Below are 18,433 nucleotides of genomic sequence, written 5' to 3' on the forward strand. Positions count from 1 at the left end.
ATGTTGAATTTAAAAGATATCTGAAGGATGATTGAAAATCAATAAAATATGAAAAAACATAAAGTTGGTGCTTTCCAATCCAAATGGTTCAAAAGTTTTGACGTTTTAAAGTTCTGCATAAAATTTTTCTCTTTTACCTGTTATTATGGACTTAGTTGTTGCACCTTTTAATAAATAATTTATGTTCTAATGGAAGAATATGGCCTAAAGTTGGTACCTGACTATTTTTGAGGGTGCTGAATGCAAAAATTTAGGGAAATTACCCTATTTTTTAGTTTTTAATGGTTATCTTTTAGTTTTTGTCAAATTTTCGGTTTCATCACCGTTGCTTGGGCTTTCACCAACTCCAGGAGTTGTTTAAGTCTCATTGATTCAAATTTTTCAAATGAAAAAGGAGATCATATTACATTTAAAATTATTGTTTTGATCACTTTAAGCATAATAATGATATGTCATTTTGAAGTTTCGATGCAAATTTCCTTATTTGGGCTCACATTCTCTATTATAGATTTTTTAGCGATACTTTTTGTGAGAATAATTAAAGTTGTAATGGAGGATTATGATCAAAAATTGGTGCCTCATTTTTGAAGATGCTGAATCAAAGAATGCAAAAAACCAAAATAAAAATATTTGAAAATTGTTTTTTATTTTTAAAAGTCAAGTATTTTGTTTTGTTACCATAAAACAAAAAACAAAATTGGAAATATATTTTTGTGCAATTTTTGCGAGATGATTTGAATCATGATAATGAATTTAGCAATTAAGTTTTGCATAAAACCATTAATCATATAAAAGCTAATCTTTGTCCGACAATTATAAAAATTAATTATTTTTCTGATGGCTGTGTAGAGCAGTATATGTGCAAACATTTTTACAATATATGTCACCATGCTAAAGATTTTTTTATTAGTTGCATCTGGAATTTCTTTGCAACAAGCCATGGTAAATCTCCATGCAATGGAATTGGTGGCACTGTAAAAAAATACAAAACAACTACAAAAACCATTATGACAAACTTGGTAACTTGCGAACCATTTGGATTCAAGAGCTCAAATTTTACATTTTTTCATGTTACATTAATATGTAAAAGTTTGACTGGTTTAAAAATTTAAAGAAAATATGAGGCATGACGGTCCTTCTTTTACCCTATTACCCTAATTAGTATTTGTAGAAATAAAAAAATGCAACCTTACAATAGCAGCTAAACCAGTTTCTTTTACTTTATTTTGAGCTTTTTTAAAAGAAAAAAGATATTAAAAATATGAAAACATTAGGGCAAATAAGTTTATAGAGATAAAGATAGAATGAAGAATAAAAAATTAACTTGCAATAGGCAAACTAAGCATGTGCTAATTTTCCTATGGATTGGATATATAATTTCCATAAGAAGTCATTAGTGAAAGATAAACTGAGATGTCACAAAGATAAACTGAGATGTCACAAAGATAAACTGAGATGTCACAAAGATAAACTAATATGTCACAAAGATAAACTGAGATGTCACAAAGATAAACTGAGATGTCACAAAGGTAAAAGTAAAGGAGTCAGTAAAAATAGTATGTATATTGTAAAATCCATAGGTAGACTAGTGGTAGAAATGTAAATTGTATATATTTATATATTATTATATACTGTAAGAGAATTGTTAATTCAGAGGTAGAGTTATGTATTGCAAGAAAATCGTAAGATGTTATAGACTCTTGGTAGAACACTCAGCTCAAAACAAATTTCTAGGTCCAAAACTTTCCTACAACTCTGAAAGTACCACACTCAACATGTTTCTCTGCACAGCACCCTTCGTTAGCAACCTTCATTAGCAACCATTAGCAAGACTCTGATTCATATTTTGAAGTTTAGGGTTGAGAGAGTTTTGAGTTAAAAGAAAATTTCCTTGAAAAAGAATCCTCAATTTTAGTGGCTTCTTGTAGTGGACCTCCTTGATTGTAGTCGCTTTTTGTTGTGTGACCTTAAGTAGGTAAATTTAGTTTTAAAAATAAAAAAGTGTTGGCATAAATAATGGAATATTAACAATATTTTGATAGTTATTAGCAGTAAGCAACTAAGTTTTGTTGCTTATAAAATTTAAAATATTTGTGCAAAACTATTGTAAAGCAGTTATAGTAATGATAACAACCCAAAATATCAACTATTTTATGCTATGTATAGGTCAGAACTCATTACGATTGACGAGTATTATTACTGGATTGTGTCATTGGTTTTTCATTAAAAAATGGAGGAAATCAATTCAGAAATAACGTGTGCTATAGTGACTGCAATTACTAACCTACTAAAAACAACACATTATGTTGATTTCATGAAATTGACCTTGTTATTTGGTTATATAAGACCTGGATTATTTCATTTTTGTCTACATGAAGTCAAATATGCTAATAAACTAGCAAGAATCAATACTTTAAAAACTGACATTTTTTTCCTACTCTTGACATAAAAAATACCTTAAAAAAAGTATTCAAACTTAGACATCTAGAATAAACAATGTCAATGTCAATAACAACTGCAGCAGCCATATGGCTCAAACTTTTTCAAAGTTTTAGTTCTTTGAATAATATTGCAATGTATTTTTGCTATGATCTTTTCAATAAAAAATATCTAACTTTTTGTGTAAATGTTTCTTTTTATCATAAAATTTTTGAATGTTTTGATTTCATTGTTTTCTAAATAAACATTGTGTATGTGTGTTTAAATTTTATTATATATTTTTTAAGGACTTCACAATTTTGGATAGTTCAGTTATTAAAATGGTTCCTATGGCAAAAATGAGACGAGAGGTTTGTTATTACATTTAAGTATTTGTTACTAATAATAATAAATTTTTTAAAAAGAATCAGAGAGTTTTGACAGAATCATAATAAACAGACTGTGGATCAGGGAATTTTAATTAACAGAGTCATAATTAACAGAATGTGAAGGGAAGAATTTTCTGATATTAAATAAAAGTCTTAAAATTTACTTGAAAGGTCAATTAAGTTGAAGCACATATTTTTAAAACTTGAAAGAAAATTATGAATTTGAGAAAAAATGAATTTCATAGCATTATATTGTTTTAGGATTCAATCTTAATTTCTAAATTTTTGAAATTTTTATACAAACTATAGTTAGTCTACTATTTCTTTAACTAGGTTTAAAAAAGTTTTCTAATTCCTAAATATATTTAGGAACTTATTTGAAGTTTTGAAAAACATATTTTGTCAATATTTTTCATGCAAATTCATAAACTTGTGTAAATATTATATGATAGGTTGTAAGGTTACCCTTGTATAAAGTTTTAATCCTTGCATCTTTTTTATCTAAATTTTTTTTTAGAAATACGCAATGGCTAATGTCTTAAAAACTATTAATGTTTTAAAACTGATTTTGCATAACATGAGGGCTGCAAGTTAAATATGTTGCAAAGCAAATAAAGTTGACAATTTTATTTGCATCACTAACTGACTATTTTATGTATAATTGTTATTTAAGATAAATGTTTGTTGACATTTATCTAAAATAACAATTTTGTTAATAGACAGATTATTTTTTAAACCATTTCTCTTTTTTGTATTAACATTCTTTAATGGTCTTTGCACAACTTAATAGCTGTGTTTTAATTTGTGTAAGTTTTTTGATTGTTATGAAAACTGATTGTTCCTTTACAATACAGAAGTCCTGAAAATGTTTTACTGGACCAAGACATTTTTATTGTACCAGGTTTTTTACTTTCTCTAATTAGCTTTACCATCCATGAGTTTAAAAATGAATAAATGGTAACCAATCACTTGTGTCTAACAATGTCAATGTCCAGTTTTAACAATTAAAAGCACTTTTGTGTTTTGAAGCATTTTTTTTTAAATAATGACACCCAGTAATAGTAACAATTCACTCAACAAAATTGTTCTTGAGCTGGTCTTCTGAACATAAAATGTAAAATTTATCTAATTACCTTTGTTAAATTTTTATATGTTTTAAATTTTTACATGTTTTTTATAATTCATAATGTTAAGTTTTTTAAAAACTTTATCAACCAATAGCAGCAGAATAACGGCAATAAATATGAAAAGAATATTTGTTTTAGATTTTTAACTTAAAAATATATAACAAAAGATTTGATGATTTTAATGATAACAAAAAATCTAATGGTTAAAAACAGAACAGAACATGATAAAGCTTTAAAAATTATGAACAAGTTGATCCAACAAAAGTCCTAAGTATATTTAGTTCTATACCTATAAATTTTTTTGTTTGTTTGTTGATATTTCTGCATTTTGAAATGTATTTTGGAAGTCTAAATTTAAAGTGTGCATTTAATGCTTTTATAAGTTTCATCTCAATCTAGTTTATTATCTTGTTTTTATCCCAATCTTATTTTCTTGTAGTCAAATGTCTTATTTATAAGTTTATCCCTATCTCATTTTCTTGAAGTCAAATGTTTTTTTTAAGTGAACAACTGACCTGAATTAAAACAATAAAATACTAAAAAGTTATTATTAAGAAACTTATAGACCATTAACAGTAACAAGGTTGACATTTTATTAGATGTAGTAAAACATCACTCATCAATTTCACACTAAAAATTCTTAGAGGTCAATTAAATAAAGTTGATTCCTAAAATTATTCTATCAAGCTTACTATTTCTTGTGGAGCAACAAGGTCCATGAATTGGACTTTTCCAACTTTCATTCTAGCAATTTATTTTCTACAATACTGCTAAGAAAAGTTTTTCAAAGGTAAAATGTTATTAAATCCTCCTCTTGACTTGTTGATGATAATAATGCTATATTTTTTGAACAATCAAGAAGCAAAGCAATTTCAAGTTATTTACGCAGCAACATCATGCAATACAATATACAATCAAAATCCAAAGCAAAAATTGATTTCTAAACTTTTTTGATGTAACCATAGTAAACAACACTAAAAAAAAATATGAGTTCGAAGTTTACAGAAAAGAAAGCATTACAATTATTCAAATTAAATCTTACTCAAAGATAGCTTTAAAATTTTAGGCACATTGTTTAAATTTGCATTAACTGAGTTTACTCCATATGCAGTTATTTACATTTACAAAATGAGATAAACTTCCTAACTTAAATATGTTAATGGTTACAACAATAATCAACTAAAAAGTATTGGAAATCTAATTTAAAAAAACAGTCCATAAAAAAAAAAAATTTAATCTGATTCTGGCAACATCCTCACTGTATTATTACCATGGATACCATTACTATCCCCAAATAAAAGGACAATATACAGAAAATTTGCTTGTAGAGTAGTTTTCAAATCAAATTCTTATTTAAAAACATTGCTAAACACAATTCTAAATTCCCACTAGGGATGGCCATCCCGGAATTCTGTACAAATTGTGTCCCGAAATCCCACGATTAGTCTCCAAAATTTCCCGGGATTTCGGGATTGTCTTAAAAAAAGTAAAAGTACAAAAAGTTTCAGCTTAATTTGTAATTAAGAAATTTAGACATAATAAAATGTAAATATAGGCTTTGGAATTGTAGCTGCTTGGTTTTGTAGCTGTTTATCCTCTTTGCAATGTTTTCTTTTTATTCTCCCTCTTTCTGTATTTTATCGAAAATCCAAACTAAAAACATTATTGCTTATTTGCAATATTATACTATATATACAATTTTTATATGTTTAATTGTACATATTTTGTACGATTAAACATATAAAAAATGTATATATAGTATATTATTAAAATATTATTAATATATTATTAAAAATAAATAAAATTTTAGCACTTGCTAATTGGAAGTCAAACATTTTTAATAAAAGAAATACCTTTTTATTTTGAATTTTCTAATTCATTTTAATTCCAATGTTTGGGTGATGTTAATTTCATTTTTATGTCCACTCAGTTTAATTACAAATATGTGTGTGATTTACAAAAGTTTAGTTAATGAAGTTATCAAAATATAGGTTTATTAAACTACAAAAGTTTACTTAGCATCCGTTTAACTAATGAAGTTATCCAAATACGTAAGGTTTATTAAATAAATTCAAATGATTCATTAAAAATTAATGAAACATAAAATTAGGCACCAAATTATTGGTTATAACAAAAACCTCAGGAAAATTTTAAAAATATTTAAAAGAACAGAAATGAAAATTATTTACAAAAGTATGTACAAATTGAGTTTAGAAAGATCATCCATTTAATCATGGGTTGCAAAATCCAATGTAGCAGCTTAAATAAGAACTTAAAAATAAAAATTATTGTGCTAAAAATGCACTTCTAGATTTAGAATTGGATTCCAAGATTGATGATTCAATTAAGATGAACGAGAAAGAATGTAGAATGATATCTGATTTAATAGTACTTTTACTTCCGATAAAGCAACTGTGGTAGCACTTTGTTGACAAGACACAACTTTAATTTCTTCTGATAATCCATAAAAGTTTATGTTGACAAAAATAAATGAACAACAATTTGAAATACGAAAACAATTGTATAATGTTTTGAGTCACCGAATTTAAGAGTGGAGAACACCGTTAAGGAGCTTAGTATATCTTTGTGGCACCGAATTTAAGAGTGGAGAACACCGTTAAAGAGCTTAGTATATCTTTGTGGCCAGGTTACTTTATAAAAAATTCCAGAAGTTTTTTTACCAAATACGAGTACCCAAAATAAAAACAATTATGATAAACCTGATAAAGTGTTTAAACTCAACAGATATAATAACAGCAGCAGACTTGAGTAGAATAATGTCAAACAATTAAAATGAACAAATTAAATGAAGTGATGAAAAAAAAATTGGCAGCAATACAAACACAAAATATAAAGGTAAAAAATAACTTATAAAATTCAAAAAGAAATACTGTTATTTGAAAGTAGTAGCTTATGATTAGATCACCTTAAAAAAAATATGATTATATATTATCTATACGGCTAACAAGTAGGGATTCCGAAAAAGCATTCTCAGTTTTAATGTTCAAAAAATTAAATATGATTAAGCCATGAAATGATTGACACTTTGATTTTTTAGTACTTTCAAAAACAAATATAACTCATGCATATTCATGCATGTTCATATTATTTTTAGTTATTATTTTTATTTATACTGTGTTATCATTTTAAGGTATTGTTTTATAATTTAAATTACTTAGGTTCATTAATGAATGAAGTACTTTATTATAATTAAATTAATCACTTTTAAGTATTTGATAAGTACTTAAGACTTTAGGTGAGGCAAACATTATCTTTTAAAAAGTTTAAGCGAGGCAAACGTTATGAGTCTGCAATAGCCACCTATAGTAAATTTTTCTCAGAAGGAATAAATTGGAAGATTGTTAAAACTCCTTAAGTTGAAGTGAAAAAATTTGATTGAAAGGCCTGTGATTCTTTTGAAAGACAGAGGCACCAATATTTCCCTTTATATGGCAGAATTAACCTTGATAATGATAAGTTTGTTAAAACTAAATTTTGGACTACATTTTTTACATTTTTGCGTAAAAAAGAAAAAAGCTGTTTAACTTCTGTCTGTTATTTTTAAATTTTTTTTTAAAGTGGACTTTCTTCAGTGGTGTACAATATATTTTTAATGATAAATTTTTGTTGTCTTGATGAGATTTTATGTTGATATCGAAAGTGAGTTGATATCGGAAGTGAGATTTTATCTGGATATCGAAAGTAATGTTAGTGAATGGTTAAATTTCATTCAGTAAATAAGAAAAAAAGTTTTTTTATCTGAACATGACTTTTGAAAAGAAAACAAATAATTTTTTTAGCCTACTTCACTTTTTTTTGAACATTTGCAAATAAAGAATTTTGCAGAAGGGTAATTCCATGTCAAATGACCCAGAAATTTTTAAAATTGTCACCCTATGTCTCAGATTTTGCTAATTTTTTTATAGTTTTATAGATGACTTTATCTAAACTTTTACAATTACAATCTTTCTATAACAGACTTACAAAATCTTTTTCCAAAGACTTAATTAGGCTTATTTAGTATTGCTAAACCAAAGGCTTTATTAACTTTAGGAAAATATGGTTGAATTTCACTTAACTGGCAGAATTTCGAAATGAAGGTCCTATTTAACAATACTGTTTTAATGACAATTTTTAACAAGTTTGTTATAAATACTTCTGAATTGTGTTTTAACTATAATTCAAATATAATAAAAGTATAATTTGGAAAAATGTCTAATCTACCTTTTGTTTAACAGCTATTTTCATAGCTAGACATCTTTGCAAAAAGATTATTTGGCATTGTACCTTTTATCAAATGATTATTTTAGATATATTTTTTTAGAAATATTCAGATTCAAAAAATATAAAACTTTTTAAATTTGATTTTTACCGTTGTGAGTACTTACTAAAATAAGAATTCCTTGAAAATTTTATCCTCTGGCTCCAATAAGATCATAAAATATGACCATTTTACTTTTAGCAGATACTGGCCAGGCCCCAATGTTTATTTAGAGGTTTCAAGTTACATAACTTTAAAAATATTTGATATTTTTACTTAAAAATTCTTACCAGGCCATTTTCAGGGGAGGCAAATCCAATGAAATGATCAGAAATGTAAAAATTTAATTAAAAGTACCTGTATTTATCAATTTAAATAAATTTAGGTAATTTTTAATATACCAGATTTCGATGCTCAAGAAACCCATGTGACCGTGATGATATCAAAAAAATATATATTACACATCATTCTATATTCATTGATCTTTCAAAAGGTATAAAGATTTTATCTGCAAGTATGTGGATTTCCATATATGGATAATGGGGCACCGTCTCTTTTTTTTTGCAGTGAAGTGTTGTAATTGATTTTTCACTACCTTCTAAACTAGCTGGATCTCTGAAACTTTTGATATTTCTGTAGTGCTAATGAACATGGATGTTAAAGTTGTTTTTAGGGCCCAAAACACCAGGGAAGGGGGCTGGGTCATGGGTCTACTTTTTTGTAGCGGAATCTTGTGATAGATTTTTCACTACTTTCCAGACAAACTGGAGCTCTGAAATGTGTGTTAAAATTGTTTTTATGGTAGATGACCAGAGGGTCCAAAAGCTTGGGGCACTAGGGGTCATGCCCCACTTTTTTCAAGAAATTTTTTTTTTTTTGCATTTTTAATTAAGTAAAGATAATTTTGAAAATATTGTCTTCAAAAAATTTTTTTTGTTTATAATTGTTCCATTCAGTTTTTGATCATTCTGTATTCAATGATCTTTCCTAAAATATTTTAATGGATTAAAAACAGTCATCCATCTAAAATAATGATTTGAACAGAATTTTACATTGTATAGTTTGAAACTTTTTGAATTGAAAAGAAAACACATATAACAACATAGATCAGTCAGACAACAACAATTGAAGAATACAAATTGATGTTATCAGAGGCAATAAACAAGTTAACAGTTGGTTCCTGCATTGCAAAATATCTAGCAAGATACCTAAGGCAACAAAAGGAAAATTTTGCATAAGACTACTTATTGTCTTGATTGATGATGATGATTTTGCAGAAAACTACACTTTTGTGATTTAAGATGAAATCTTAAGTTACCATTGGTGCCAAAGTCAATGCATGTTACACCATGTTTCCCTCTATTTATTAGAGAAAATTGACCAGTTTAAAGGAAAATTATTTTGCTTCATGTCAGAAAATAATGAGCATGACTTGGTTTTGTGTATGAAGTTAAGACACAAATAGTTAATTATTTAAAAGAAAATCATCCTAATATTTCAAAGATTCTTTAATATACAGATGGTTGTGCTGCACAGTATAAAAACCAAAAAAAGTATAAAAACCAAAAAAACCTTTACAGTATCTGTCTCCATAAAGATAATATTGAAATTGATGCAGAGTGGACAATTTTTCTACAAGTCATGCTAAGTCACCATGTGATGGTATTGGTAGCAGTATAAAATGATTAACTGCAAATGTAAGTTTACAAAGCCCCATAACTGACCAGATATTGAATGTAATAAAATGCTTGACTGTTGTGCAAAAAATATTTAAGGGTTTGTTTTTTTCAAAATTGAAAAAGAAAGACTGACAGAATTGCACATTACTTTGAAAAAACGTTTTTAGCTCAATTTAACCAAGAATCTATAGTTTTAAACGAGCAAGTGAAGATTTTAATATAATAAGTATGTTTTCTTTTTCTAATATTCAAAGTATTTAATCTAATTAGCAAATTAATAAATTGAAAAATTAATACATTGAAAATTAACATTAAAGCGTTGAAATTTGGTGAATTTGTTCTGTGTAAATATGATACATTTGATTGGATTGGTATGAGCAAGATGTTATGGTATCATCTATGCACCTCTGCGGTCCTTTTATTAAGCTTTTCTGACCATCTAGAGCAGATGAGTGTTGGGTTCCAATTACCAAGATAATTTGTACCATTGATGCACCTATAGCAATAACTGGATGTATATATACTTTGACTGTTGATGCATCTAAGCAAATCCTAACTCAATCTTGAGACTAAATATTTTTGTATTTTATTTTGTAAATAATTAAATAAAACAGAGCAAGTACAAATCAAAAAAAATTTTAAAAACAATATTATCTTTACTTTATTAAAAAGGCAAAAAAAAAATTTTTTTTTTGAGAAATTAAGTGGGGCATGGCCCCAGTGCCCCGGGCCATGGACACTCTGGTCGTCTCTTAGACCATTAAAAACTATAGACCCGGCCTAAGCCTAATAATTCTAATCTTAAAGTGAAGCCAAAAAAAAAAGTTTGCGCATGACGTCAGTTTGTGGCAAAAACTTTTTTCGATGATAAGTTTGCTCTTGCATTTGCATTATATTTTTTGATTATCTTCAACTATGGTGCATTCTTGCTGTGCATATAACTGCACAGAAAGACATAAAGCCGGTGCAGATATATCATTTCATGGGTAAGAGTTTATTTTAAATAAAAAATAATTTAATATGACTACTATGATGTTATTTATCTATTGATTATTTAATAATATTAAGTATGATAATGTTTAGTCATATTAATAATATGACTAAATATTATCATATTTAATATAATATAGAAAAATATCAATATATATCTATCTATCTATATATATATATATATATATATATATATATATATATATATATATATATATATATATATATATATATATATATATATATATATATATATATATATATATATATATATATATATATATATCATCATAATTTATCATGAATTATTATATACATTAATTTTAATTATATACATGATTAATAGATGATTAATCATCTATTTATCATGTATATAATCGATTATATACATGATAAATATTTATCTTTTATTAAATTATGATGAAAGATAAATGGCTTATCATATTTATACATAGTAGTCATATTAAGTCATTTTATTATGTCATAATAATAATTTTTGTTGTCCACTATTATTATTAATAACGACTCGATGGTATTTTTATTTTGGATTTCTGCAATTTTGGCCAATATTGATTAATCCTAGGATATGTTTTGATTTATGCTGATATTTGTTTAAAATATTTAATAATTATATATAAGTGTTATTTGTTGTCTTAAACTTAAAAGTTCTTTTTTCTTGATAAGAAAGTAAACATAATATTATATATTTATAAATCTTTTTTATAACTTTTTTTAATACTTTAATTGTTATAGAATTGTCAATAGAATATATCATTGATTAGAACCACATCCATTATGTTTGCCATTACATTACTAAATGTTATTACTAATATGTTGCTATAAACCATTATATTGCTATATGTTACTTTTTGATAAACATGCAAAAAATATTTTTTATTTATTAATTATATTTTATGTTACAGATTTCCAAAAGATTTATTGTTACAAAATAAATGGATTTCTGCCATGCGTAGAGAAAACTTTATTCCGACAAAAAGTTCAAAAATTTGTTCTAAGCATTTTACACCAGATTCATATGTTGTTAGTGGTTGGAGTTCAAAAAAGCAACTTAAAAAGGAAGCTATACCAAGTGTTTTTAATTTTCCAAGTAGTTTGGTGAAGAAAATTAAACCTAGAAAACCTCCAGCTTAAAGAAAAATCACAAGTGAGAGTGAAATTAATATCAAAACAATAAAAGATGATACTTCATCTGAAACTACCCTGGAAACAGCCTCCTTAGACAGAGCTAAAAGACAGAGCTGCAATACCTTTAGGAATTTAAAAAAAATAGCCTTAGAATCTCCTCTAAAAAGGAGAAAATGTTACCTGAATGATTTAAAAAAATACCAGTCTTTTAATATAGTATTGAAATTAATTTCAAAGCAAGAAAAAAAAATTAAAATTTTGCAGCAACGAAATCGGCGACTTCACAAAAGAGTATCTAACTTACAATCTTTACTTAAACATTTGAAGGAAATGCAAATGATTGACGAAGAATCCTCCCTTAAGCTTTCTGTAAGTGATATTTACTAAAAATATAAAGTAATAATCTATGTGAACTTTCCATTCAAAATTTTAATTAGGTATAGGTAATAATTTCTTAGACATTTTAAAATTATTTAATTTTTTGTAGGACACAATGCCTGCTTCTACAAAAACTGTTTTTAAACAATTACTAAAATCCAAATGCACTAAAGAATATCCAATGGAGTTAAAAAGCTTTGCTCTTACCCTAAATTTTTATTCTCCTAGAGCTTATTCATATGTCAGAAAAACATTTACTAAAATGCTTCCTCATCCAAGAACACTTCAAAAATGGTATCAAAAAGTCACATGCGAACCTGGATTTCAATCTGAATCAATTAAGGTCTTAAAACTGAAAGTAGCAGAACTAAAAGAAAAAGGAAAATCATGTATCTGCTCATTAATGATTGATGAAATGGCAATTCATAAAAAAATAGAATGGGATGGTGACAAGTTTTCAGGGTAGGTTGTGTTAATACAGTTAAGTACAATTATATATGTACACAATAGTGGAAAGTTTGTGTTTGTTTAATCAAAAAAAATTTAACTATAATTTTAGGTATGTTGATATTGGTTCTGAACTTCAAAGCGATTCTGAAGTTGAAGCAAAAGAAGCAATTGTGTTTTTGATTAATAGCTTAAACAATGCGTGGAAGCTACCAATAGGCTACTTTTTAATTAATGGAATCTCAGGAGTTCAAAAAAGTAACTTAGTAAAAATGTGTTTAAAAATATTAGAAGAAGCTGGCGTTACTATAACAAGTTTAACTTTTGATGGTGCTTCGGCAAATGTTAGTATGGCTAATCATCTCGGAGCTGATTTATCAGTTAACTCTACTTGTACATACTTTCCACATCCAGTTACAAAAAAACCAATTTTTATTTTCATGGATCCTCCGCACATGTTAAAACTTATAAGAAATACATTAGGTTTGCACAAAATAATGTTTGATAGTAATAATGAACCAATAAAATGGGATTTTATTGAAAAATTAGTAACTATTCAAGAAAAGGAAGGCCTTCATTTAGCGACAAAAATTACAAAGAGACATATAAATTGGTTTCAAGAAAAAATGAGTTCAAGCTAGCTGCACAGACATTCAGTCAAAAAGTTGCAAATGCAATAGAATATTTACGAGAAAGTCAGCACTTGAAGGATTTTGAAGACAGCAAAGCAACAGAAAGATTCATTATTGCTATTAATAACATTTTTGACATCTTAAATAGCAGAAATTTGTTAGCAAAGAATTTCAAGTCTAGTTTACAACACTATAATAAAGAAACTATTTTCAAAAAAATAAAAGAATCAATAGAGTATTTAATAACACTTAAATGTGCTAAAAATGGAGAACCTCTGCATTTAAGTCAAAGTAAAACTGGTTTTATTGGGATGATTGTAAGCCTGAAATCATATATGGGAATATGGAATTATTATGTTCAAAATGGTAATTATAGTCTTAGGTATATTTCAGCTTATATACTATCTCAAGACCATTTGGAAGTTTTTTTCAGTGCTTTAAGAAGCCATGGAGGATATAATAATAATCCCACAGCAAAACAGTTTCAAGCTGCCTACAAAAAATTGTTGATTCATACAAGTGTTTCAGGTTCTTCTCAGGCAAATTGTATTTGTATACACTGTTCGTAGCTCTATTTTTATTGAAAACAGAGAGCATATGTTTGATAATGATGTTCAATCTAATCATTTGGTTAATTTAGTCAAAATGATAAGCTTTTATTATTGTAACGTTAGATTATACCACCAAGGAGATAATTTGAATAAAGATTGTAAGAAACTTCGAAGTAAATTAACTAAAAGTATTTTATTTTGTGGTCAATAAATATATATATGAAACTTTTTTATATTTTTACTGTCTATTCAAATCGAGTGTTTTTAATTGAGTAAAAAATTTTAAAAAATACATAGTAATAAATGTTTTTATTCTTTAAAAGAAAGTATTCAAAATATTTTTAATATTTTTTTTTAATGGAAAAAAATTTCCTAAATATTTTGAACTAAAATCCTTTATAAACAAAATCCTATTTTATACTAAAATCCTACATTATTTGCGTTTTTGCCACAAAGTGACGTATATGCGCAAAAAGTTTGGCTTCAATTAATTTCAAAAAGCCGCGTCTATAGTTTTTAATGGTCTAAGGGTCGTCTGCCCTGGAAACAATTTCAACACACATTCATCAGAACTACACAAATGCTGAAAGCTTCAGAGCTCAAGTTTTTCTGGAAGGTATTAAAAAATATATCACAAGATCCTACTACAAAAAAGTAGGGCACTTGTCCCCAGTCCCCCTAATGTCTTGGGGATTCATTTTTCTAGAAGATAACAATTAAAAGCATTCTTCAAAGCTTTGCACAGTGGGCCAGAGATCGGCATAAATGCTTAAAATGAGTATTTGTGGAAACATTTTTTTTCTGCAAAACTTTTAAGTTAAATACCCCACAATAAAAAAATTTGCTGTTTAAATATCTTCATTTTTGTTTTAGGAGTCCTGGGAAAGTTTTCAACCTCATTCATTTAAAAAACATTTTTTTTTTAAAAAAAGAGAAAATTCTCATAAAATTAAATTTCATCTTGTGAGCACAGTTTTCTTTAATTTAATTAAAATTTTATAGTCTCAATATCAGGGTACATGCATTATTTTAAAAAACTTAACAAAAAAAAAATAATCTTGTATTTTATGACTTTTTCCTTAACTTAAAACATGAAAGTTAAAGTATTACAAAGTATAATAAAAAGTTACCATAAATGGCTCAAGATCTTTTTTGCATACGTTTCCCCACGATGGGAATAACTTTTTACAGTGTCTCAATACTGTAGAAGGATGCTCATTAACAATATTTTGCACAAATTAAAGTTTAGCAGGTTTTAAACATATGACTTGTTTGTCATTTTCAATTGATCATAGCACATTGTTGTTAAGTATGAACTCTAAATAATTAATTGCAATTACGGAAACTACAAGAAAAAATAAAATTTAATTCTGTTCTACTTTATTAAGTAATGTGTAATTTTAGATAATTAAAAACGTAATCAATAATTAACTTATTTCAGTTAATTATTGATTATGTTTTTAATTATCTAAAAAATGATTAATATTTAAAAACTTTAAAAAACTACAATTATATTTTTAAATTGAAATTTCCTTCTACCAATCATTAAAAATAAAGAAGTTACTCGAAAGTTGTTTCATGCTTTGGAAAGCAACTTAATCAAATCAGTTACTGATCCTGATGCTTATAAAGTTACTGAGATCTCTGACATAGAAACCAAATAGTTTTCAAAACAATTTAAAAAAAAATGGAATAAAGTAAACAGACACTAGGATAGATTTGAGTTGCATCACAAAGTCTGGTAAGAAAAAGAACTACAAACAAGCAATGCATGTTTTGAAACAGATAAACTAGACAAGGGCAAAAACTCGTGCTTGGCTTTTCCTATTTCTTCTCACAATTTAGGTATGGTGTTTCATTAAAATTAAAGTAATGGACTTATAATGTTTTTTACTTTTAATTGTGTTTTAATAAGTGTTTATACTAAATACAATCATCTGATATTTTAATTTAAATTAGTTGTCTACAGAAGACCACAGACGCAAATTCCATACCATTCACCCAAGCTTCTGAAAAAAACAAAGAAGAGTATAGCAGAAAAAACAAACATTGCTGTCGAAAGAGAGGAATCATTTTACTCCATTATTTTGAAACTAAAAGAGGAAAGAAGGTTCAGCATATATTATTATCTATACTATAGTCATTTTAAATTTATCTTATAAAAAAAAATCTCCAAAATACTATGGATGATAAATTTTTTTAATGGATTGTATTCATCTCACTCTTCAAATTTACATTTTTACACTTAAGGTTGTGAAGCAAATATTACAATTAGAGAAAGATGGTGCAGTTAATCTAACAACAGTATATACTGGAGAGGAAGTATTAGCATTGATTTTGGACTACGGACTTAGTAAAGCTGATTACCAAACAATTCGTATTGGAGCAGTTTCTAAAGGAAACAAAATGTATCCGACTTATAATAAAAAAAGGGAAAAAAAAGATTTATGCATACCTCGTTGTGGAATACAAACTACTGATTATTCAGCCTCAGTCGATTTACAGAGCCTTATTAAGCATACTAGATACAGATTTATTTCTATCCTGCATCGTTTCAATTAAACTTTATATTAATGTCTCTGGCAAATCATTATGGATCACTAATGAAAAATAATTTCAATATGTAGAAGAAAGTGTATTACACATCTTACACAAGAATATATTTCCTTCAACAACAGTAATTTGAAACCAACGGTCTTTAATTCCTTTATTATCAAATATAAGCTAGAATGCACAATTATTGATGGAAACGTAGCAACTATAGTTTTGCCTTTAAGTAATTCTTTTCAAGTATGTAGTATTTGTGGACTGACTCCTTCAAATATGAACAATCTAAATGTTGCTTTTTCAAAAAATCTAATACAGTTTCCACTGAGCCTGGATTGAGCACATTACATGCATGGATTAGGTGCTTTGAATGCTGCCTTCATTTAAGTTACAGAATTGTATTAAGAAAGTGGCAAGTTAGAGGATGATAAAGAAATTGTTATAAAAAAAAAGATTATTGTTCAACAAAAGATAAAAGATCACTTAGGTTTAACTGTAGATGTACCAATAAGCAATGGTTCAGGTACAACAAATGATGGAAACATGGCACGAAAAGTACTTTGAAACTATAAGGTGTCTGTTGGAATATTTGGCTTAGATAAAAATCTCATGAAACGTTTCTATATAATTCTTAAGTTTCTTCATAATTCTTTATCATGCAAATATCAAATTAATGCTGATGAACTTGAAAAATATACCATAATAACAGCAGAGCTACATATTTCTCTGTACCCATGGTTCCCAATGCCTCAAATTGTACATAAAGTCCAATTCATAGTTCTCGAGTTGAAGGAGATAAACCATTACCACTAGGTCTTCTTTCTGAGCAAGCTCAGGAATGTCAAAATAAAGACGTTAAAAATTATAGAGAACAATATGAGAAAATATTCAAAAAAAGTCACAAATGAAGATATTATGCAAAGATTATCTTTGCAGTTCAGATCCAATTATTAGCTCTCTAAGAAGGAGTTCGAGATGTTTTAAAGAACTTAAAAAAAGGTTGTATTAAACTTTTAATGTAACTTTTGATTTCTGATAAAATATCTAATAAATGTTTCTTTGTTTATAAAAAGGGGTCACGTAACATTTAAGTTAATGCTTTAAATCTGGGAAAAACTATTTCTAATAATAACCTAATGTAATGTCTAAAATCTCTAATGCCCTATACACCCTTTCTTATAGGGAGTTTAGGGTGCCTGCATTTACAAAAATGAAAAATAATTATTTAAAAAAAAAAAGATCTTCATGATGACTAGAGTCACTGATAAAAATTTCAATTTGATAACTTTAAAAATAAAGGAGTTATGGTTTTTTGTCCATTTAATGTCGATCTTGGCCTACTGTGTTTTTTGGAGTTACTTGAGTAAGATAGTAATTGATTAAATATTGATTAGAATGATTTGGCCTCTCCAATCTTTCTCCTGTCGATTTGTTATGGGCTAAACTAAAAATAAATGTAGTAAAATCAATACTTATTAACACTATGAATATGTGATCACCAAGGATATTGGTGCAATCGATGGTGCAATCGATGGTTCAATAGATATGTAAAAAAATTTAATAATGAGTAAAACTGACTTAGACAAATTAGAAAATGTCAAATACCGAGAATATGTAAAGCAGTTATTGTCGCTAAGGTGGTTACATAAATGAGAGTAAATTATAGATTAATTTAGTTTGATTTTTTCTTTTTTTCTAATTTTAACTTATATATATATATATATATATATATATATATATATATTATATATATATATATATATATATATATATATATATATAAATATATATATATATATAAATATAAATATATATATATATATATATATATAAATATATATATATATATATATATATATATATATATA

The 18,433-nt window shown here is 26.6% G+C and overlaps 2 protein-coding genes across 2 annotated transcripts in view; both read left to right on the forward strand.

Moving 5' to 3' along the window:
* Positions 1 to 18,433, forward strand: part of LOC136082006 (uncharacterized) — a 108,029-nt gene that overhangs the window by 17,562 nt on the left and 72,034 nt on the right. Inside the window, exon 3 of the mRNA XM_065800536.1 lies at positions 2,727 to 2,789. Within this exon, the coding sequence (XP_065656608.1) occupies positions 2,760 to 2,789 (30 nt within the window). The 5' untranslated portion in view covers positions 2,727 to 2,759. The remainder of the gene's footprint in view (positions 1 to 2,726; positions 2,790 to 18,433) is intronic.
* Positions 10,705 to 12,016, forward strand: LOC136082007 (THAP domain-containing protein 1-like). The gene is made up of 2 exons (XM_065800537.1): positions 10,705 to 10,860; positions 11,788 to 12,016. The coding sequence occupies exons 1-2, from the start codon at positions 10,790 to 10,792 to the stop codon at positions 12,014 to 12,016; spliced, it is 300 nt and encodes a 99-aa protein (XP_065656609.1). The 5' UTR covers positions 10,705 to 10,789.

Source organism: Hydra vulgaris, chromosome 06 (genome assembly GCF_038396675.1).
Source record: "Hydra vulgaris chromosome 06, alternate assembly HydraT2T_AEP".
In the NCBI taxonomy this organism is placed as follows: Eukaryota; Metazoa; Cnidaria; class Hydrozoa; order Anthoathecata; family Hydridae; genus Hydra; species Hydra vulgaris.